At 41.7% G+C, this 23,598-nt stretch overlaps 1 protein-coding gene across 3 annotated transcripts in view; it reads right to left on the bottom strand.

Moving 5' to 3' along the window:
- ptpn12 (protein tyrosine phosphatase non-receptor type 12) overlaps positions 1 to 23,598 on the bottom strand; it is a 58,006-nt gene that overhangs the window by 10,972 nt on the left and 23,436 nt on the right. For all 3 annotated transcript variants that reach the window (XM_012851147.3, XM_012851139.3, XM_012851155.3), the window contains exons 2-14: positions 21,982 to 22,090; positions 21,097 to 21,173; positions 20,907 to 21,002; positions 18,849 to 18,887; positions 17,748 to 17,819; positions 17,545 to 17,604; positions 16,087 to 16,229; positions 15,406 to 15,472; positions 15,190 to 15,267; positions 13,227 to 13,325; positions 9,630 to 9,715; positions 2,325 to 2,514; positions 110 to 1,043 (exon numbers count right to left, since the gene is read on the bottom strand). In XM_012851147.3, the coding sequence (XP_012706601.2) occupies positions 110 to 1,043; positions 2,325 to 2,514; positions 9,630 to 9,715; positions 13,227 to 13,325; positions 15,190 to 15,267; positions 15,406 to 15,472; positions 16,087 to 16,229; positions 17,545 to 17,604; positions 17,748 to 17,819; positions 18,849 to 18,887; positions 20,907 to 21,002; positions 21,097 to 21,173; positions 21,982 to 22,090 (2,050 nt within the window). The remainder of the gene's footprint in view (positions 1 to 109; positions 1,044 to 2,324; positions 2,515 to 9,629; positions 9,716 to 13,226; positions 13,326 to 15,189; positions 15,268 to 15,405; positions 15,473 to 16,086; positions 16,230 to 17,544; positions 17,605 to 17,747; positions 17,820 to 18,848; positions 18,888 to 20,906; positions 21,003 to 21,096; positions 21,174 to 21,981; positions 22,091 to 23,598) is intronic.

Genomic DNA, 23,598 nt, shown 5'->3' with positions numbered 1-23,598 from the left:
CTTTTGGAGGCCAGTGTCTGACAGAAAATGGCCTGTTGCATATTTTTCCTGCGTGGATAAGGGAAAGGCATTGAAGGAATTAGACGGTGAAAGCAGCTGCTTGACGTACTTGCTGGGCTCGCGGAGGACAATGCGGTGGCGTGTCCCGCGATGGACATGGGCACCACCTTCCTGGACGACTGCTGGGTCTCCAGGTGAGGCGAGGCGGTCACAGTAGCTGTGGCTACGGAGACGCTTTTATGGTAACTCTCCTTCACCTCGGCCATCTCCTCGTTCCCTTCCTCGTCCGAGTTATCCGAGTGCAGCGGGTTGGTGAAACTGAGGGCAGTCCTGACGGGCGTGGAGGACGAGGACGACGAGGTGGAGGAGGAAATGTGGGAGGAGGAGGAGGAAGACGGAGCCGCCCGGTCCGAGGACGACGAGGACGAGGACGTTTTGGGGAAAGGTTTGTCGGGGCTGTTGCAGGAATGCGTCCAAGCGGCATGGCCGGACTTCATATCTTGCGTCTTGTCCTCGCTGGTGACAGGGAGGTGGTTTGGTCTGGTCGGGACGCCCTCGTCGGAGTGGGTCTCCCCGCAGCCGCCCGCTCCTCCCTCGGTGCCGGAGTCCTCCGACAGCGAGGAGCTGGACGTCAGCAGGGTCTGGCTGGAACGGGCTTTGAAGGCGTGGCTCCTTTGCAGCATGGAGCTGCTGTTGGCCGAGTTGTTGGCTCCCACCGAGGAGGGCGTGTCGAAGCTGCGAGGCCCCTCCTGCAGCGGCACCTTTTTAATCTCTATGCTGAGCTTCCTCTCGATCCGAGGGGCGCCGCAACATTCGGCGGCCGGGGAGAGCGGCGAGGAGGGCGCCTGAGTCCGTCCGTGGCCCGGTTCCGACTTTGTCGACGTGGAGGAGGATTTGTTGTTGTAGTTTTCGTTGAGATCCAGGTGGGAGACCTGAGTCTGCTGGTTTTGGCTTTGAGCGTTTAGATCTCTCGGCTCTGAGGGGCTGGCTTGTTTGATTAGGCCGGATCCGGACTGGTTCTGCTGCTTGTTTTCAGCGTCGTTCTGTAATCAGAATCAAAATCAGGCATGTGATCTGCGTCCAACTGCGCAAAAACATCCAACAAGCAATTTTTTGATTTTGAAGCAGCCCTGGATTTAATCAGACAATCAGTGCAAGTTGAACATTTTCAGCTAAATGTGTTGCTTTGTTTCTGGGCAGTCTGTTTTATCAGACCTTTTCCTACATTTACATCAAGTTTAAAGACAATCAGTCAAACTGTTAAGAGAGAAAAACAATGAGGCAGTTTTGTTTGTATCCATGACTTTATCTCATTGAGATCACATTTTTGGTTTATTTGGGGCTATACAAATAAAACTGAACTGAATTTCGTTTTATCCAAGTGGAACAGCAAACAAAACAACTAAATACAATTTTCACGCCAAATCTGCAGACTTTAAAGACACATTTCCAGAGTCTTTTGGGATTTTTAAAGCCAACTTTAAAGTATAAACACAAAACTTCCCCCTTGAAGTAGTGCTGGATATTTCTACGGGCATCCGGCTTCAAAGGGGGAATCTGGAGTAACCACGAACTGAAAGGAAGGTGGATGGACACGTGGACAGACGAGATGGACGAATGGATAGAGGGATGAATAAACCGATGAACGGGGATACGGAGAGTAAGAAAATAAAATCTAGAAAGAACAACACTTTTTCAGATGCATACTATCTATATTTCTCCAGAGCCGGAAAACCCGTTAATCAAATTCCACGGTTCCCCAGAAAGCCTAGGAAACCTGTGTTTATTTATAGCTTCCTGTTCTCCCCATCACAGTTTGCACCATTATTACCGAACACTATCTGCTCCAAAACAAGACAAACGTTGCTCATCGATAAAGGGGGAAAACATGTTTTACTGCTTAAACGGACCTCTGTACTGAGCTATTATTGTTTCTTTGTTTAGCTTTCCTGCCTCTGGTGTTTTCTTACCAGATTCATCCAATTTATGAGATCTCCACATGATGTGGTTTCCTCATTTCCTTTTCTAAACGGTGGGAGAGGAGATGGGAATCAGGGCTAGAGGGGCTTTGTTTGTTTTCTTGATTTACTTTTTACTCAAACGATCTTTTGTGTCAATTGGTTGCATCGAATTTTTTGGGGGGATAAATAAGGAAGCCTGTATGAAAACTCTTAAGGTTTAACTAACATAGCCAAGCTTCATGCTCTGTTCTCTGATAGGTTTTATGAACCGTCACTGATCTAAATACCAGTTTCCATTCCTTCAGCCACGTGTAGACGTGAATGAAGCGGCCACAGATACCAGGGCTCGGTTTCCCAGCTTACCTCCTTCAGGCTGCGCTGCGCAGTATCCAGGACATGTATGACAGGCTTGGGATGGTAGCGGTCGTTGTCCTGCCGCACATTGGTGACCGTGGGGAAGGCTGACGGGGGAGACGGGGTGAGAATAGGGGGGACAGGGTGAGCCTCGGGGGGCTGGAGAATCTCCTCCTTTACGTCACCTTCCACCTGGGGACTGGGCAAAAACAAAAGAGCAATTAAAGGGTTAATTTTTGGTCTAAATGGTTTAAAAAGACAGAATTGATCACTCCATTTGTTTCACGCGCTATTTAAGAGGAAAAGCAAGTTTTCTGCCACTAGATGGCAGGGTTTTAAAAAAGTCTGGCAGTAAACTCCAGAGTAGCCCGTTGAGACAAATTACATGTTCCTAGATTTCAGGCTTCAGCTGTTAAAATAGTTTTACCCCATATTTTTGTGGCTTTAAAGGTGAAAACAACTTCTTAGCAAACTTAAACCAGGCTCAGAAGCAGATTTATGAAGATCAAACGTCTCTTTAACAACCTCTAAATTCATGGATAGCAAAGAACCGCAAGTGAAAAACAAAAATCTCTTATCAGCAACTAAAAACGTGCAAATCGTCATGCAACTAGACTTTATGCAGTAGTTGCATTTGCTGAGCTGTAAGTGTTTTCGCACATGCAGACGCGCATAGTGTAAGTGTGAATCACACACACACACGCACAGGATACAAAGTTACACACCAAAAAACGTCATTCCCATCCCCAAAGCAGGCACATACATGCTGCTGTGCACGCATCGCCGACGAGACGCAGAGAAACAGCGAAAGGATGTGGTGGTGTGCCGATTCAAGAGCACATGACTGAGGCAAGAGCTGGGGCAGGAGTGGCTGCACATGATGCTGCACTGCAAAAACGGATCTAAAAATAAGTGAAATGTTCTTAAAATTAGTGTATTTGTCCTTGATTTGAGCAGGTAAATAAGATGATTTGCCAATGGAATAAGATGTTTGCACTTAAAATAGGAACAATTCATCTTCATCATCTTATTTGAAGTGTAGGATGTCTAAATATCTTATTTTAGGGGTCAAAATACTTATTCCATTGGCAGATAATCTTATTTACCTGCTCAAATCAAGGATAAATATACTAATTTTAAGAACATTTTACTTATTTTTAGATCAGTTTTTGCAGTGTGCGTGGATCAAAGGCAGACAGACTGAGAATCAGACGGGCTAAAAGCACGGAGTGGGGGGGGGGGAGAGATTTCCTTTCCTTCAGTGTGGGAGTCAACCTGTGAAAAGCCTTTGTCATTAAGCCTAAGTTCTAGAGTACAGCTGTCTGGCTTATTCTTTGAAAGAGGCTGTGAACTGTTGAGCTTTTTTCTTTTCGTGATCTGCGCAGCCGCTGCTCTGCGGCCCGCTGACGCCGAAAACACTGAATGTAGCAAATCCAGGAGACGTTTGCTCCGATTTAGGAATACATAACACCAGAACGTTGAGTTATTTAATGTTGCTTTTGTTGCCGGTGGTGCAGAAGCGCCGCTGCCTCCCAAAAGTCACTTACAAACAACTGTGGCCCATTAGTCTAAACCATACCCTTTTGTTTTCTTTAATAAAAGGAAACATTAACTCCACAAGAGGAAACCCCACATTTAATCAGATTTGCCGCCTCAACAGGCAAAAATAAATATATTTGACAATAACAAAGGCGTCTCCCGCTGGCGCTGATTGCTCCTATGTGGACTTGGAACATCTATGAGAGGCTGCAGGAGATGAAACTTGAAAGATTCCCGAGGGGAGGACGAACAAACACTTAGTGAGTCACAGGAAGAGAAACGAGCGGCACCGACCAGAACAAAAAGGGTGAGGAGGCTGCAGGCAAATTCGGCTGCAGCAAGAAGACGTGCATGATGAAATGCAAGTATCTACAGTACTTTGCGACAGCTTTAAACAAAATACTATTTTGCTTCCGAGGAGCCAAACTTTCCTGCGGTCTGAGTCGTCTAATGAACCGTTTTACACGCCTTTCCCTGATGCTTTTTCACTTCTTTTCTGTCCATTCCCTGTAACTAACCATCTGAGCATTGTCACTCTGTTAGTACGTCATATGCTTCGTTGATCTGATTGGTTTATTTGGCTTGTCTATCACCAACATAGGCCAATCAGCTAACCAGTATTTTCGCCCCTTCCCAAAATTACTTCAACGGAAGGTTTCCAGATGGATATGCGGAGCAAATCTATTTGGCGGAGTCAGGTAAAATCATCCCCAGCTCCCCTTGAGCAAGAGACCGACCTCAAACCCTGAAGGAACCAGTCCAAGGAATTTCCCTGACCAATGATCTGCTGATGGACTAAAAACAACTTCATAGAGATTAGTCGACAAGGAACCGCAGTCCTAAAGCGTTCAGAAACCCCAGGCAGCCACTGAGAAGATCAGTTTAAAAAGGCGGCAAACTAAATGTAAAGAAGGGACGACTAGTTCTCACGTATATTAAACACAGCGTCTGTTATGCAACTCCTACCTGTTACTCTATCTGGCTTCGTCAAGTCATTGTTTACTCTCCTCAGAGAGCATGTTGCATTTTAACCAGCGTCAGTGTCTCTGCTACATGCTTTCGTAGACCAGAAAATGCTCCGTAAGGGAAGCTTAGAGAGACATTTGCTCGTCTCTGGTTACATTTCAGTAGATTCACACCAACAACCAGGAAAATTAGCAAACCGTACATGCAGACCACAGAGAACCTTTATTCTGTAAAGCTAGAGGACGGTAGAAGTTTCCTTCCTTCATAATCAAGGTGTTAAACGCACGTTCTCAGGGAGAACTGAAGAGCTTTTGAGGACAAAAAGCAGAGTGCAAGTAAATAAACACGTGAGCCATGACTCCACGCTTTTCCACTTCCTGTTGCATCTCCCTCCATCTCGCTCCCACACACATAACAACTATCATTTTCCTCAAACGCACGCACATGTACAAGCTTACGGCACCAAAGTGACCCAAAGGGAGTGCGGCTGGCAGAATGTGGCTTATCTGGATAAAAATAGCTTGGACCAGCCGCAGATTAGGCTTGAAGAAGTTCTTTACGTCACTTCTTCAGAGACAGAGGGGGGGGGGTGCACCAAGACGTTAAAAGGAGGACAAAAAGCACAAGACACACCGAGAGCAGCGTCTTCTGTCCCACTTCCAAGGAGGGAAAGCTTGTTATCTTGGCTGCTTTGCAAAGTTCAGATTTGTATGTTTTAACTAGAACAGGAAAGGAACTCTTCAGTAAACAGCGCACTTACCGCTACATCCTAAAATTAGGAGCTCTGGAAAATGTTTCCCATCAAACCGTTTGGTTAAAAAAAAAAAAAAAAAAATTGCAGAGCTGATTCAATTTCATAAGCGAAAGCAAAAAAACGAGTAAAGATTCAACGGTGTCATACTTATGAAACTAAACAAAGGTTGGGTGAATTTTTGCCTCTGGAGAACGCGTCAGCCAAGTTTAATTTTCTCACCATGAATCATAAAACAGGGAGAAGATGTTTTAATAATAGGAAAATAAACAGCCACTTCTAATCAGCCTTTCCATTGTTTTTCAAAGCAGACAAAAGGCTCTTCTAACCTTAACTCTCTAAAATAAGAACATTATGACTGTAAACGTTGTAGCACATGTAATAGCCTTTCCTTGTAGAGCACAAAGGCCTCTGACGCCAAAATATATATTAAATGGATGTGTGGCCATTTATTGCAGACAGAAGTGGATGGATTCAGCATTTTCCCCCAAACATCTAAAGAGGAAAAGTGGGTGAGATTTGTAAAAGTTAACAGGTGAAGAGTCGTTTGACTAAACACCAAATAATTAAGTTGTTTACATCCCTGCTGATAATTGCAAAGATCTTTTCCATTTTTTAATAGTTTGTTGCTGTTTCTAATGCACAATCATACGTGCAGTTTTTGTACACTTTCGGCTCACCCTACTCTGTTTTACATTTCATTTAATCCGAGCATGCCATTTTTAGTAACTACAATATCTTTTGTTCTGCTGCGGACTTGTTCCCTTACTTGCTGTTGACACACCTGAATATTCCCACAGTGGGACGATAAAGGATTATTCTACAATTCTCCATTCAAAGCATGTTTTCGCTTAGGCATCTGAAACAATTGCAATCTGGGCCTCGAGGGAAGGAACAACCAGAGGGCGTGGGATGAGGACACGACACGATTCATGCCACAGCAATATGATAGCTCCAGGGAGAAAGCAGCCAGACCATTGAGGCAAATGTTTGTGGATGAGAAGTTTCTCGGGTAACAAAATATGGCGTTTTACTGTGACTTTTACTTTCTAATGTAAACTGTCAGTACAAAACATCTTCTGATATCAATGGATCTTGTTATTAAACTACATCTATATCTGCTCACTCCAGAGTTTTTTGCTGTATTTTAGTTTATTTTTCTGTTCCTGAGCCAAATGAACAATATCTATAGTTTGGCTTCTAATCACCGCAAATGTAACATGAGCTTTAAGCAGCTTTTTAGGGTGGAACAATATGTAGACAGGCTGTAGAATATGGCAGACTATATCCTCAGACATCTAACATAGATAACAGACTGCAGCTTTTAGTTGCTTCAAGGGTTTTCCAAAATAATTGATATTTCAATATAATCGATACTAAAAAATATATTATTATACAAACTGACCTATTCCCATTTGGCCAAATTGTCACAATTCATCTGGGCAGCGCTGCAACAACAGCAACATTCAGTCCTTCGACTAACGGCAGCCGCTCATCTGGCTAAAACAATGAGCCGCTGTAGGAAGTTTGAAATACCGCTAACACGGAGAATATATCCAGAAAAAAAAAAAAAAAACATACGTGCCACTCTTAAGACAACAAGGCAAACAAAAAAATGTTGTACGGAGGTACTTTTCCTATAAGGCAGAAGGAGAGGAAAAGAAAACTAAAGGCAGAATGACACCACAGGCTAGCAACACTAACGCTACATGCTAACGCTACATGCTAACGCTACATGCTAACGCTACATGCTAATGCTACAGCACTGATGGTTGAGAGCGGTGTAAAAACGTCAGTAAAGCTCCTGAATCTGCAACAGTGAACTACTAAACCTCCCAGAAGACATAAGCTTACCCTTTTTGTTTAAATATTAGCTATATAGACGGCTCAATAACGGTGTTCAGTCATTCTGAGCAACCCGTCGAGAAGCGCGTCTCAGGTGCACAGTTCTGAATGACGTAACGCTCGGTTCTGCTGCGGTTTGAATTATTGCACAAGAAGCTAATCAGTTAATGGCTCAGTTGCCTTCTAAATAGTGAAGCAATAAAAAAAAAAGACAGTTTCCACCTCTATTACACCTCTGTTTAGTTTTCCAGAGACTGGCGGCTAACGTGGCTAATGATAACACGGGTTAGCGTGAAAATATGGTGGGACCAGACTGAAGCTGACAATTCGAGCAGAAAACTGCTGCTATAGTGGATCACTAGAGAAAATATTATGCTAAACTACCTGAAAGACAAGACATTGTCAGTGCTGCTGCTGAATATGTTTGCATAGACAGAATCTTTGTCTTTTTTTTGTTTTTTTGTGGCTCTAGTGGGCTTTATTTGACAGTCGCCAGACAGAAAATGGGTGAAAAGAGCAAGAACTGGGACCTCTGAATATGGCTTGCATTGTCCTGCCGCTCCGCCGCGCCCCCTGATCTTTGTTTACACTGTAAAAAATATGTTTTGTACCTGCCAGATCCATGTTTATTTTTACATACATTTATTTTAGCATATAATGACCCTCTATGTAGTCACATTTAATCGTATCAACAGCAAATTGACAGGCAAATGGAAGCACAGAATGGCAAACTAAAGATAAGTATAATAAATCACACAACTGAATCAAAAAGTACATACTTCCATAAAAGGTTACAAACACTTATTCTAAGGGTTATTTTGTCTATCGTTTTGCCAAACAGGGAAGTGAAACTTCAAATATACATGTTTCTAAATGAGGGCTGAATTATTCCCTACTTGTTGGTTTTCCCCAAATTAAGGAAGTGAAAATATGGTCATATTGTATTTTTTACTTATTTATATATAATTTTTTTTGCTCTTAGCTAGAATGAACCCAGTGCCTTAAAAGAAAACGCTGCAATATTAAAATTGGTTCCAAGTATTTGTCTTAGTATCTGTTTAGAGAAGTATATTTTTGTACCAGGACAACCATAGTTGCTTCCACTGCGTTGGCGTTCTAATATAAAGTTACTGGGATAAATATTAGTGCTAGCGCACACCTGAGCACATCACAGCAATAATACTGTTCAGAAAGAGTGCAAATAATTATGTGTATTATGTCAAAGCGGTTCTGCGGCAGCCGAACAAGTAAACAACTAATTCACTAAATGCCTTAAACAAACAAGTACCGAAGACGAAGGCGCACAAAATGCTGCTAAACCGAACATTTCTTGACAAGAATTGAAATACTGTATATGAAGTGATATACTGCCTCCCGGCAAGAAGACATCCCCTCTGACATTAAAGCTTCAGTACTGAGGCGACTTTGAGGCATCCTTCAACCTTGTTAAAAAAAGTTGTCAAGTGTTATATACTGCTGCAAGTGAAGGGGGGGAGGCATTCTGTGGGTACCGTGTAATAAGTGGAGCAGAACCCCTGATGGGCGCATACTGCACAGCTAAAGTGGAAAAATGTCAAGCGAGGGGGAGGAAAGGGAGGAAGAAATCCGAAACAAACAAACAAGGAGAAATAATATATTTTAAAAGAAAAGAGGAAAACCGCGCATTTTTTTATTAAGTATATCAAAGCGTTGGTGTCTGAAACAAAGACTATTTGTTTACAGATGAAAACTTTAACTCCACTCGTCCAACCTTATGTAGAGTTGCACGGCGTTGCAGAAAGTTGCAAGATGATTTCTAGAAACGACTCCTCCTCAGGCAGCCGTAAACAGCCAAACATAAAGTTGACTCAGACCAAAGGCTGGCTGTATCTGTGGGCTGCCTGAGAGCACGGGAGCCAGGAACTGTTTCTCTCGGGTCAGATTGTGTTTTCATTGTGAGCCACAAAAAAAAAAAAAAAAAAACTTACTGTATTGTGACTTTTTTTTCATTTTTGCATTCTTCCAATAAAACACCCCCTCTGCTATGTTCAACAAAGTGCCACCTACTCATCCACCCTGGGATGAGCCTGTTAATTCATCTTTGTGGAGGATGAATGCGTCTTGGCTCATCCTTCTGCTTACGTCCAACAGGGTGTGTAATGGATGAGTTTAGCTTATTTGGACCAACGATAACAGGAATAAAAAATTAAAAATAAAGAAGCCTGAAGTCTTACCTGCGAAAGCGAGGAGGTTTCGGCGGCGGTGTGTCCCATCGCTCATCATCTGACTGAACGCTTGTTTTGTCAGGACTGCTTTCACTCTGGACATATACGACATAAAAAAAAAAAAAAAAGACACAGGGGTGTTTTTATTTTCCTTTTTGATTTTTTTTCCCCCCCAGAGGCTCTATTCATAGAAATAGTCCAACTTGCCAGCTATATTATATTTCTATTAAAACTGGTCCATTCCAAGATTAATTTCATTTTAAACATTCCATGATGGACGTATCGATGAAATAAGAAACTCTACTAGCTTCCTACCAGTCCTTTCAAATGTGTTGGAGCTGGTTTTATAACCTAAATATGTAGAAACATAGGCATACTTAGATTATTTACAATTCGGTTAGAAGCAGAAACCACCAGAATCTGGGAGGAGAAAAAAAAAAAAGTTTGAATAAATAAAAATAAAAAGTCCCAAGCTTCGGGTCGTTGACGCGCCACAATGTAAGAATAAGGGGACACACGTCTGCGGACAAGTTTGGAGGGAGAGGCGTCGAGCACAGTAACGAGAGTGGGATGTACGCATGTGTAGGCTTTATTGTTCGTGTTGCCATTAAGAGCACCTTATGTGGGCGTATTAGTCACTAACAATGGCTGACTGGACATGAGTCAGTGCCTGAATTGAGTCAGAACATCCCCCTTAAAATGAGAAGCCTAGATCAGGGCTTCTTCTCGGACTCCCAAACATGGGAGAGGAGCTCGATGAGACAGAAGTTGATCTCTTCCCCTTCTAGGAATTTTAAAAATATTTTAAAGGGGAAACAGAGGGTCTATTGTGTTCCTTGAAACTATTTTGTAGCTGCAAGTATTCATGAATACGCTATCGTAATCTCATGATTACAATTTCTACTATTAACATGGGTATTATGATAGATTTCGTGTTAAATGAATCTTAAAGTGATGTTTTAATGGGATCAAAACTTTGGAGGATTTTTTTTTATGGTCTTGTTTGGAAATGCTAAAGTTTAGTCAAGGGTCAGCCATCCAATGCCTCAATCTCAAAGATCTCCCGTCTGCTTTATACTGGTACAGCCATGTTGGGATCTGACCATTTATTCATGCATTTAAAGGCATACTATGCAACATTTTTCAGTTAAATAATGTGTTCCATACCGATTTGGATGATTAAATGAGTCATTCAGGTCTAACAAAGGTTTTCTCGGCCGCCCTGGGGGTCTGTAGGGGAAATACCGTACTTGCAATTGCAAGAGCTCACGGCCCGCACACACAGAAGTCTTGCTTTACGGTGAGAACTCCATGTGTTTTTGCCCTGCCATTCACTATATGCACGCGCGAAAGCAACAACAAAGAACCGCGTGTTAACGTCAAATAAACATGCAAGCATATCGAGATGTATTATTATTAATATTATTATTATCTTTTTTTTTTATCTTTTTTTTTATGTTGGCGAGACGCTACCGCGGCGGCGGCGGCTTGGCGAGGCGGTAGCATCTCGCCAACATAAAAAAAAATAAAATAAAATAATAATAATAATAATAATAATAAAACTGGCGAGGCGGCCGCGGTTGCCTCGCCAAGATAGCGCTGCGGGAAGCTTGATGTTCATTCCTTCACTGTGTTAGTCATTGTTTGTACTGCCGTTTTTTCCACTTTTCGTTGCGTTCGCCTGTCTGCTAAGCTCAAAACAACCGCGCCTGGCTTGACGGGGAAACCAGAACAGCTGAGCATCTTTATGACAGTGCACTTTTACTTTCGCCCTCTGGGGGGAGCCTCGCTGGAAAATCAACCCCGGTTGCATAGTATACCTTTAAGTTGAACAGACACGCCGTTGGCTCCGTTTAATCCTCAGAGTAACCCCAGGCCGGCCACAAGGGGACTGAGGGCTCTTCAAAAGAGAAATGTAAGTAACTGGGCATCTATCCTGCCTGCTGGCCAGGAGCCTGAGGTCCAGAGCGCAAGAGAGCGGCACTTCCCACCTTGAACAGGGTGGGAATATTCTCTGTCACTCTGCTGATGAGGAATTGGATAAGAACGTGTGATGAAGGGAGAATTTCAAACTCTTTTCAGTCCCTTTCCCTCTCAGATAAGGTAAGATATTATCTGATTAAGAAGACATCTTTTAATAAACAGGTTCCTCGCAAATCTGATGGTTACGGTTAGAACGTAATCCAGATAGCTGAACGTTTATTCATTACTTTTGACACTCTCTGTATCTCTAGAAGTGAGTTACTTGTCTATTCATTGTTAGTTTCTGTATGACGTTTATTGCTAACCGTTAAGAAAGAGACCAGGCTGGGATTCGAACCCAGGACCTTCCTGCTGCAAGGCAACAGTGCTACCAACTGTGCAGCACTGGTTGATCAGTCACACGGTGGGTATAGTTTTAAACAGAGGCTGGTAAGATGCTGGTGCAACACAAAGATGTGTTGTTTAAAACAAACTCTCTGCATTTGTAATGGCAAATGCAGAGAGTTTCCCGCCTTTTCCAATGGATTAGTGTCTATTTTAGGAGTCAAAGTGCATCGATCAGAGTTTCCTGAAGAGGAAGTCATCGGGTTGTCTGCCAGAACACTCTCATCATCTCTGTTTTTAGAGATTACGATCGTCCCAGTACGTGTACGGCAGCAAACACCTCCTACCAGCAGCTGAGGGGATTCGACTACAAAGACCAGCCGATGTGCATAAGACTGAACAAGTTGCAGTAACACTGAAATCCTGTGGTCATTTTACCAAAGCCTGCAAACAGACATTTCCCAACGCTTCAAGACATTATGTCAGCTTTGGAAACAACAAGAATACGGTTCACATTTTCTGACGTTACGACCACCGTCTTCAAGCGTATTAATGGGATCGTATGTGCTAAGCATGAGGCAGTGCATCATTTTCAGGTGGAAGGAAAAGGATGAATGATATTCCAGCTTTTTAACAAATATAGAGCTAAAAAAAAACTTTGTGTGCATTAGTATTCAGTCTGTTTTATTCTGATACCCTTAAATAATACACATTTTGCCACGAGCCAACAAAAAGAAAAAGTTTCTCTGCTAAGAGGGATAGAAATGAGACCTTATCTTTAAGTAAGTAAACAGCCCTGTGGAAAACTAAAACGTACACTTAGTCTTAATCAAATGAATAAAATGCAATAAGGTTGGTGAGCTTTTGAGGCAAAAATATATCTAATTTAAAGAGCACGTAACATTTTTAAGGGTTTACTGCTGATCGGTCTTCTTGTTTTCTTAGGTTATACATTCAACATAACTCCTTAGCTCCTTCTAAAACAACACAAGATCTGCTTTTATCCGTGTTTTCAGGGCAACGGAGGACAGTCTCAATGAGGTCAGTGGTGTCTGACAGAACAAAAGTTGTTTTCCACCCAGCACAGCGGCTCTCTAGCAAAGATCGTTTTCCTTCAGGCACAATCCCTCCTGATCTCCCAAAGTTTTTAGATGGCAGACTCTCCTCCGTTTCTCCTTGCCTATATCCCCCCTGTGACTAATTATTTGGCTTCTTCCTACCCCGAGTGTTACTCAGCCACATCCTGTCTCTCTTTTTTTTTACACCAGACAAAATCAGGCCAATGTGAGCGTGTCGTACCATGCCATCGTGTATCTGCGTGTTGGTGGGACTCTCCAGAACCTGCAGTTGTTTCTGAAAGAGCTGGGCGATTGCTCGATGCACTAACTCGTACTGCTCCTAGATGGAGAGAGATAAAGGCAGAGTGAGGAAGAACGAGTAAGGGAACAAGAGAAACCAAAAAAAACAAGCAATGAATGCAATCCTGATGATTACAAGTAAGGATTCAGGGGGCGGGTATAAATAAATAAAATTATAAAAAAAACACATTAATCTCGACCGTTTGCAACTGTTGGTAAAAGAGAAAAAAACAGTACTACATCCGCAGCAGGAAACTTTCAGACGTCAAAAATCCTGGCATAATAGCCTCTACCAGTAAAAACATGATGAAGAATGTATGAAACAAGATTATCCAAAGAGCCAAGCAGAAAAGTCAGACAGGGATCAGGGAGGAGGGCCGTGGCAGACTCAACAGAAAAAAGATCCAGTCCATCTGCACTAATAATCACTGGATCAAATCTGCTTTATATGTAGCAATAATGTTATGAGAATGGAGTTATAATAGCAGACGTTCCTCAAATACCGATGATTTCTATAAAGAACATAAAATAGAGACGCAGTGAATGACCAGAATGGAGGAGTTTGCTGTTTGATGAACTAGTTTGATACTACAGAAAATCTGCTCGCTGTATGGGGAGGGATGCGATTCTGTTTTTGGCCTTTTGGTTTATTGAGGAAAAATTCTGTACAAAGAAAAATTTTCAGTCAGCAAACGCATCGTAGTTGAGCTCTACCCGGCTGCGCTTCAACAACTTTGGTGCTGAAGGTGGTACTAGTTAGCTTCGGTATGAGTTAAATGTTTGACAATCAAGTCAGAGGAACAACAAAATGTGTCAGAAGCAGCTTAAAAAGGTCAAGAAAGGGCTTTTTATTTTCTATACAATGGCAAGCTGATTGGGCCAATTATCGTCCGTACAATAACGCGCAGTTCCAACCCGTATTTTACGAGACCGCGCGTTTCCAGCCAGAACGCGCGGTGCATATTATATTATCAGGAGGTTGTCTTTTATGTGCTCAGCCACTAGATTTAAAGGTGTTTTACCCAATAAGAGCACTGCAGCACCAGACACAACCAGGAGGTCCCTGATCGTTGGGGAAAGGCAAAAAGAAGATGCACCTTCCTTTCTGATCCTGTCTAAATCCTGCTTAGTTCAATAATAAAGTCTGATATTACACAAAACTCACTCTACTTGTTCTGCCTACTTATGCCCTTGGTGCAGATGATAAATTAAATCTTTAACAGAAATGTTATTATTAATTCTGAAAATATTATCATGTGAATATAAATACAAAGCATACAGAAAATACAGCTTTATTAGGTGAGCTGGTTTATTTTATTTAGCTTTTAATTTCTTTTCAACATTTAGTGAACAAGTAGAGTGAGTAATTTGTGTAATATCAGAATTTATTATTGAACTAAGCAGGATTTAGACAGGATCAGGAAGGAAGGTGCATCTTCTTTCTGCCTTTCCCCAACGATCAGGGACCTCCTGGTTGTGTCTGGTGCTGCAGTGTTCTTATTGGCAAAACACCTTTAAATTTAGTGGCTGAGCACATAAAAGACAACCTCCTGATAATATAATATGCAAAAAAACGCCAACAAACGTTAATAAAGCCACCGCACGTATTTTAACGTTTTTACGTCACCGCGCGTTCTGGCTGGAAACGTGCGGTGACGTAAAAAACGCGCGCTCGCGTAAAATACGGGTTGGAACAACTTATTGTACGGACGATAATTGGCCCCATCGGCTTGCCATACTATACAGGGAGCTTGACTACCTGGTATCGGGCAAAGTAATTTCATCACTTCGCCAAATTGAAGTAACGTTCCCAAAATGACCCAAAATGACCAAAAACAGCAAAAGACCCAAAAGTGTGCCGAACAGATGGGTGTCAGGGGTGATAAAGAAGTGTAAGAACAAACCTTTGTCTGAACAGCAGAGTGCCGCTGCGTCCTCATCTCTTGGATCAACCGGAAGACGTTAAAGTCCTCGGGAATTTTCTTGTAACCCACAGTAAGAGTATGACAATTAGGACACATTGAGATGGACTGGACACTGGGTGTTAAGGTTATTATGGGGAACATTTCAAGATGGGCGTGTTGCAGTGGTATACCAAAAGGTTTGTGTTTGTTGCCTACCCCAGCTTTGAGGAGGTTCCATGTGTAGTCGATAGCACAAATAGCACCCGTCCTCCCACAACCTGCACTGCACACACAAACAGAAACCATCAAAGAAAACACTCAGAGCTTTTATCCCACAACTACGAGGAAAACTCTGCAAATATTAGCTCCATTTCTATTTGTCGCTAGGCTTTGTGCGCAAGACGTTACGTTTGATAGGACTGCAACTCGGTCTGCAGACAGGATGGAGACAGAAGCTACAGAGGGGCTAATCGCTGCTGACGTATAAAAGAATCATAAAACCTGATCTCACGCTGTCAAACAGCTTGCCGAGACTCAAAAGAGCCCGCGTTCTCCACATCAACCCACACAAAGCATCTTCACAGAAACAGAAACACAGCTCTGAGTCCTGCTGTGTGACACAGGAACCCGGAAACGTCCCCAGGCTGCTCATTACAGCTTATTACACACACATGGAGACGAGCCTGTGTGCCTACGAGTAAACACGTGTGCAGCAGAGAATCTCAACCTTCATTCTTTTAATCCAGACGGTCTTTAATAATAATTTACTCCACATATTTGCCATTGTTCCGATCAGTACAGCAGTAAAAGGCAACCATTCGTTCACAGAAAGGTGTGGAGGTGTGTGTTATAATAATCATTAATTGTGCAACATTGGAGTAGGATGCATACGCTTACCTGCAGTGCACACAGATAGGAACGTCATCGTTCTCCTGGTACTCCCTCATTAGTCCGATCATATCCAATATGGAGTCAAACGATGATGGGACATCGTGGTCGGGCCAGTTGATATAATGGAACTGAGATATCCTCCGAGTTTCCTGCAGGACAAAATAAATTGCTCAACACTGATCTCCGATCGGCCGTTGAAAGTGCAGAGAACCCCCGAGAAAGTGTGTTTGCTGCAATTTAGTGGCATTTAATGAAATGCAAAAGTCTTCCCAAAACAAAACAAAAAAAAACGTTTTTTAATACATTTCGCCCTGTTAAAAACTACAAAATTCGCAACTTTTATTGGAGTTTTATGCAACAAACCGAAGCAAAGCAAGAGTTTGGTATTCCACATGTTTCCCAACAAAACAATAAAAAGCTGAAGAGGGTTATTGGTATTCAGCCCCCCCGGAGCAGATACTTTGTAAAACAACATTTTGCTGCAGCAGCTGCACGTCTTCCAGGGTATGTCTCTACCAGCTCTGCACATCTGGAGACTGACATTTTTGCAGCTTCCTTGCTAAACAGTTCAGTTAGCGTGTGTGAACGTCACTTTTCTAAACAGGGCTTAGGTCTGAACTTTCTTCACACTTTGATGCTCTGATATGAAAGTTTAGGCTGATATCGATATCTGACGTTAATATTGCTGTTATGGTCGATAACGTTTTATTTACTGACATATGATACTGATGTTATTTCCCTACACCGTCTAACCTGTGAAAAAAAAACAACAACCACACCGCTGACATTGCGTCTCCGCTTCAGCTGAACGCCACAATCCTGCGCTGCGTCGGCGTCACGTTGCTAAACAAAAACCACACGGCCGACCCTTCACCCTCCCAAAGCACATGCACCAACAAGCCGGGAATGATTGCAGCGTTGCTCCTTACGTGGTGTTAATGCGGATACGTCACGCATCCCCACTTTGATCAAAACCTCAACCTGAGGCCCACACAGTCTATTTTTGTTGTGTTGAATTCAAAAACGCAACGATTATTAACTCCTAACCACTTCCTGCTTAAGAAAAGATTTCTCATGATGCCGTCACCACCGTGCTAGCATCAAAGCCGTGGTGTGTTTACAGCCACCACGCGTAAGTGTTTGCCACCAAGGGTTGCTTGTTTTCTGTGCCCTCTGCATGGCCTATAGCAAAGTGATGCTTCTTGAATCTTAAATAAATTCCAGATTTGTTGAATGCACAACATTATTGTCCTACTGTGGATCCCTGCAGCTCCTCCACATACGAGAGTTTACAGGGAAACAAAGTGTTACATTTATGGTCAGAAATGTAACTATTACTTCTAATCCTATGTAGATAAATTATGATACGGGAATTCTATTTATCTGGAAAAATGTGACGGTAAAATGTTGATTTGCAACAATTAGTTCGTAACGGCAGGCTGTCGGTATTCTGGGGGAACTTACATTATTATACTGCACCGTCAAGGTCCTGATAAAGTAGTCTGTTCTTTGCTGCTCGGATTCCTGGAAAACAAAGAGGAGAAAACATTGCACCACCTCTGGCTGCAGCCATCATTGGGACAAAAACCAAAAAAGAAAACGTGGGAAATGCACGATTCCCTTCGTTTTCAACACACGTCTGTAATATTGCACGTCTCTCCACTTACACAGGAGATTCTGAAAGGGCCGAAACTCAAGGGCTCCTCGTCTCGCGATGGAAAATACCGCTCGCACTTTTTCTAAAGCAGAACAGAAAAGCCGTTACCGCAAGAGAGATACCACAGCTTCCTGCACACAGAAACCTTTGTAGTCTGAAGTACACAATTAACGTGACATGCAGAACAAAGGCAGCGGCAAATGAAGATGAAAAACACAGAAAACTCCATTCTGACAAGCACGGACTCTAGACTGTTATAGGATGCTTGGTTAGGGGGAAAATGCATAGAAGAATTATCATTCATGTATATATTGATGACTTAACCTTGTGTTTCTTCATTTTAGCCGTTTAAGGCTGATTTCCCACACAGATACTGAATTTGGCCTCCATTTATTCATGCATTTTTTTGTTTAGAGCACTCAGTTTACACTTATCTGCTCAGACTCTCAATTTTTTGTACAACTGGATGTTAAAAAACAAACGTCTTTCTCCACAAAATGAGATAAGGATCGTATTGAAACGAATTTCTTTTCTGTTTTTTCAACTTCAAAGTTTTCTTGTTCTTGTCACTGTGTTTTCCCCTTCAATTAATGAAGCAGAAAAGCGTTTAAAATCTTCAGAAACCTTCCTTGAAGAGGTCTTAGAGTGTTTGTCTTGAAGAAAACCAATTAAAACACACAAAGTTTATTCCATCTTTTCCCCAAAACCATAAGCTGCTTAATGAAATTATTTTGTGTCAGATTTTAGCATAACAGTGTAGAACAAATGCACTTGAAGAAATGCAAGCTATTTAAAACAACTTGTCAGAATTTATTTCAACCCAAGTGTGGATGAAGTGAAATATATTCAAGGATTTTGAAACCGCTTCTTTCCAAGTTTTTTTTTTTTTTTTTTTTTCAAAAAAGAAAAAGCCCACAAAGAAATACCAGAAAATCTTCAAGGATAAACAACCGTCAGCATTAATGCCAAAGAATGAATCCTTGGGAAAAAAAATCCTTTGAGATATTGTAGAAGGTGGTAAAAACAGCGAGCTGCAGCTTTGATGGAGGCAATAAAAATACAGATATGTGTGCAAACACTCTGCCTGCACGGACACAAGCAGCAGCCTTACCCTTCCCATCTCAAATTCTCGACAAGCCATTACAATAACCTGCAGAGACACAGAAAATACTGCAGATCAATACATGCACAAAGCTGAAAACTGCATTTCTCAACATGTAGTATCGTCTCTGCACGTTCTGTTTGTTTAGGTTTTTAATAATATGAGAACAGCATGCAGTGTGTTTTTTTAATTCAGAGAAACGCAAAATTCACATTTCACCAGGCAGCACAGCAGAGTGACCCTGAACCACATAGCCATTTTGTATTTAATATTATAAAACATTAAAACCGATATTGGGTTGTGCTGCCCTTTGGCTCTTTTCTGACCAGTCATGGCCAAATATTTAATATCTCAACTCTTCAAAGCAGCATCATAACTTAGTCATCCGTAGTCCACTCTGAGACTATCTCACCGCACAAACGAGAAACAGATTTATTTAATTTTCTTCGTTTTCAGGTTCATATACCACCAGCCCAGTTCACATGTTTACAAACCTGCTGCTGGTTCCACAGGTTCTTGAGCCAACAGAGACTTATGGGAGACTTTTAGCTTCACAATGAGTGCTTGGATGTAAAGTATTTTACATCCATCATCTGTTAGTTGATGGATGTCTTTTTTTTTTTTTTACATGAACATTTACATTTTATCAAAAGGACTATTTGCTCACTTCCTAGCTTTTCAGGAAGTGTGGTTTGGTACATTCAAGTATCTGTTAACAATTATACAGTAATTTCTCCTCCTGACAAGTCTCTCTTCTGCTTTACGTCTTACTTTAACTTTAGCTTCTTTTTTTTTTCTTTTCCAAAGTGTGTTTTTGCATTTTTTGAGGGTCTTCTCTATAAATGCTCATTTGTCGTTTTTCCCTGAATATCTTAGATGTGTGTCACATGTGTATTCTGAGCCGGTGTCTCCCCAAAGTTTCATTGTGGCTATATAACGACAATAATGACTCTTGATGGGTGTCATGCTTGGGTGTTATCATGATAGGGTCCTAGCTTGATATCCAGCTTAAGGCATGATGATATAACGGCACAATATTAGTGGAGCACGACGCGTTTGGTCAAAGTTCGTCTTGCGAAAAGCTACCTAGCTGCTTTAAGCGTGTGACTTCATCTGGAGCAGCATTAACCTACTATTAGTAGCTCCACATGTGAAGGTAGGTGCTTTAGGTCTGGTACCCTGTTGTATCCATATTTGAGACTCTTATTTTGGAGAAAAGGGGAAGTAGTTTTTTGGAGTTGTGACCACAATTGGCTAATACGGACTTTTTGCACGACAAGCTGACGAAACTCTATTAGCAAAGAACTAAAGATTCTCTCAACAATTTTAAACCATTGTTGTGGCAGCAACAAAAAAATAAACACAGACAGACGGACCATGAGCACTGTGGAAATGTAACTGCTAATGTTGCTTAAGTTAGCACCGGCTCTGTAGCTTCCTGATCACTCATAACTAAAGAGCCAAGTTTGCTATTAAATGAGACTCGACAGAATTTGGTTGTATCTTGTTCAAAACATAAGATTATCTGACCAATTAAATCTAAATTTCTGCTGTTTTCTGCTCATTAAAACACAAAAAGAGACATTTTGAATGTTTTTGTTGGGATAATCACCACTTTAGGAATAGATGAAATTTTAAAATTAATACACAAAAAAGTCCAAACAACCCAGAGTGGAACATTTTCTACAACTTTTACAGATTCTTTAAAACAAAGTTTTTGATTTGTGAATACTGTAATCAACTTGTTTTGTCACTAATATATTATTTCTTGATTCCTGAGCTGGATGTATGGTAATTGTGTAACATAACAGATAATGTACAGGATTTATTTTGTATGTTTAGGTTTTATTTTAACATATTTTCTTGAGAAAAACAATATATCCTCAGCTTGAAAACAAAAATCTATCCCCCCCCTCCCCCAGAACAGTTGTTATGGTCATGATTTTCATAAAAAAAAAAAAAAATTACAAGAACATACCTTAACCTACAATATTTACACTGTTTCATATTTGTAAAATCTTCCCAGCACCAGAAGAACGAGTCTCCTTTACATCGACTCATACTCACAGCGACTTTGTACTCCCAGTTCATCCTCCAGAAGTCGATGACTGTGTTTTGGAGTGGACCCTGAGTTGCGATGTAGGCTTTTGGGCCATCAACACCCTCAATAGACAAACAGAGAAAGAAATATCAATACAAAGTTACAGAAAACGTGACGTTCAAACAAAAGAACAAAGCAAATCCAAAGGAGTTTTACCTTAATAAAGCTTGCATTGATGTAATCCGTGTCCTGATTGGTTGTTTTTAATGTCAACTTTACTCTAGTGTGGTCAACTGTCGGGGGGGCAAAAATAAATATAGGGTTAATACATTTCTTTATTTGAATAGTGTGCGCAACAGCTGTAACAGACTAAGACAAAGGGTGAGAGCGGTCAAACAAGGACACAGCGAGTGAGGCTTTAAGCAGTTTTAGAGAGGAAAGAAACAGGATCCTCATCGCTATGTACGGCAGCAGCCGCGTGTTTGCGTGCTCGTCTGCATCTGTTATGGATGAACCAGTTCTTCCCTCGCCTTATCAGCTCATTCACTAAAAGCTTTAATGAATGGATGGGGAGAAAGGAGAGGGTAAAGGAGGATAAACATATTGAGGAAAAAGTAGGACAGACGTTGGGTCACATAAGCCTCCCTGAGGTCGTCGAGTACGCTAACAAACTAAAACGTCTCATGACTCGCAAAGACACCCGTTTATTCAGTAAACAGAACACACAGAACAGATTTTTCTTATAAAAGTCCCCTCGCCCTCCTCGAAATGTTTGCACTCATACAAACTGAACCTTTATTTTTTTATCTTCCTAGGTGTTAATATCTCCGATGATGTGTGGATTTGTCTAGTCAGGCAGTGACCTTTAAAGCCGAGCTGATAGATGCACGAAATTTTAAAGCTGAAGCGCTTGCAGGACGCAAGGTTGCCGAGAGATTAGATTGTGAAAGCAATGCGGCAGATGAAAAAACTGTGTGAATTATTTCGATGGCCTGTGATGCCCACATCGTCTGGACACACAAACAAGACGACGAATGCACACAAACGAGGAAGAAAGAAAACCTCTATAAAAAGATTTGCTGAAGGTAAACCACGACTTACATGGCAGTATATCTTTGTATCTGTTCTTCTTCACGTTCTCCTCCCTCTCTCCCACGTTGGTGGGGTAGATCTTCTCCGTTCGGTACTTAGTCGACAACCGCCGCAACCGCTAAAACAAGACGACAAAAAGATAAAAGGAAGAAATATTAGTAGGTAATGAGCACTGGTGCTGCTTTTTCACACGGCAGATTAGATTGCACGTCGTTTTTCAGCCACAGAGAGGATTAACGTCACATGCTACCCTTGCTTTCAGAGGTGATCATCACGGACATGAAAGTCAATAGCCTGGGGCTTTTAATGATGCATTTCACCAGTTCAAGTTTGCTTTTGTTCTATCTAATCCAGACTGGGTTAAAATTGTACATACAGATTCTAAAATGTAGCATATCTGGCTAAAAGTCCCTTACAAAGTTAAAGGAGCTACAAGTAGGATATTTACTGTAAAATCAACCTCAATCGTTCTTATTTGTCACCGGGGATGGAAGTCATATTCCCTATAAAAGATCGGTCCTCTCCATCAACAATGTCTTAGTCACGTTTTTCTACTTCCTGGTTCCTCAGCCAATCTCATGAAAGTTCCCAGGTTTCTAAACACAGACTGCAGCATTTGGTATTTTATTTTGCCAAAACAGCAGCAGCCTGTAAACATGGATGCCAGTAGAGGAAGCGGACCAGAGGTAGAATAGAATACAATAGTATATATCTATCCTGTGGATGTAAAACTTCAGTGGAGTTTCACACCAACAACGGACCATTGAGGTAAACGGCTGGTCTCCGTGAAAGGCATTGTGCAGTTCCGATCCTAACCACTAGGTTTCATTATCACTTATTGTTCCTTTTTAAACCTTGAGTGAATTGCATTTGTAGCCATCAACAATCCACACACCTGTGCCAGCTCTCAGTTACCCACAAACCGGCTTAAACCGGAGCCAACCGGACTTTCACTCAGTTTATTTCGGAAAACATTTCCACGCCTATCCAGGAGCCTTTGTCAATCCTGGCAGATCGTACATTAGCTACAGTCTGGTTGGCTCAGATTTAGAACGGTGTGAAGTCATCAACAACCTAGTAGCATAATTGTGGGCAAAGTATTTGACCAGGATTTCTGCCACGGAACCAGCTTGTAATCATAGAAGTTGGTACCATTTTTGCCACGAAGAGTAAGGAAATATGTGTCTGGTGGAATTCTTCTTGTAACATTTCTTGGCAATAAATCATATATGTAAAACCTGTATTTCTTCTTCTGAAACGGTGCCACATGTTGACTATAAATAACATGCCAAATCCACTCTGGCAGTGCAAGACAGCTGATTTTGCTGTTGACTCATCTGTTGTTGCCGTTTAATGCCTTTGGTGATGATCATCAGAAGAAAGCAGACATATTGGCTGTTTAACATTTTCACAATTTACCAAACAGGGCATGAGAAAACCTGGTCACCAACTGCTGTTTGAAGGCATCCCAACCCTCAACCTGCTTCAATCGCGAGTCGGCTAGACTGGTTGGGTTTTTCTGGTTGCGCTGGCACAAACAGCATGCCCAGGATTATCCCACAAGTTTTAAATGGGGTTGAAGCCAGGAAGGAAGACCAATAAAATATCATTGATGTTGATAACCAG

The sequence above is a fragment of the Fundulus heteroclitus genome, chromosome 17, assembly GCF_011125445.2.
Source record: "Fundulus heteroclitus isolate FHET01 chromosome 17, MU-UCD_Fhet_4.1, whole genome shotgun sequence".
NCBI classification, from domain to species: Eukaryota; Metazoa; Chordata; class Actinopteri; order Cyprinodontiformes; family Fundulidae; genus Fundulus; species Fundulus heteroclitus.
This window is presented reverse-complemented; position numbering and strand designations above follow the sequence as displayed.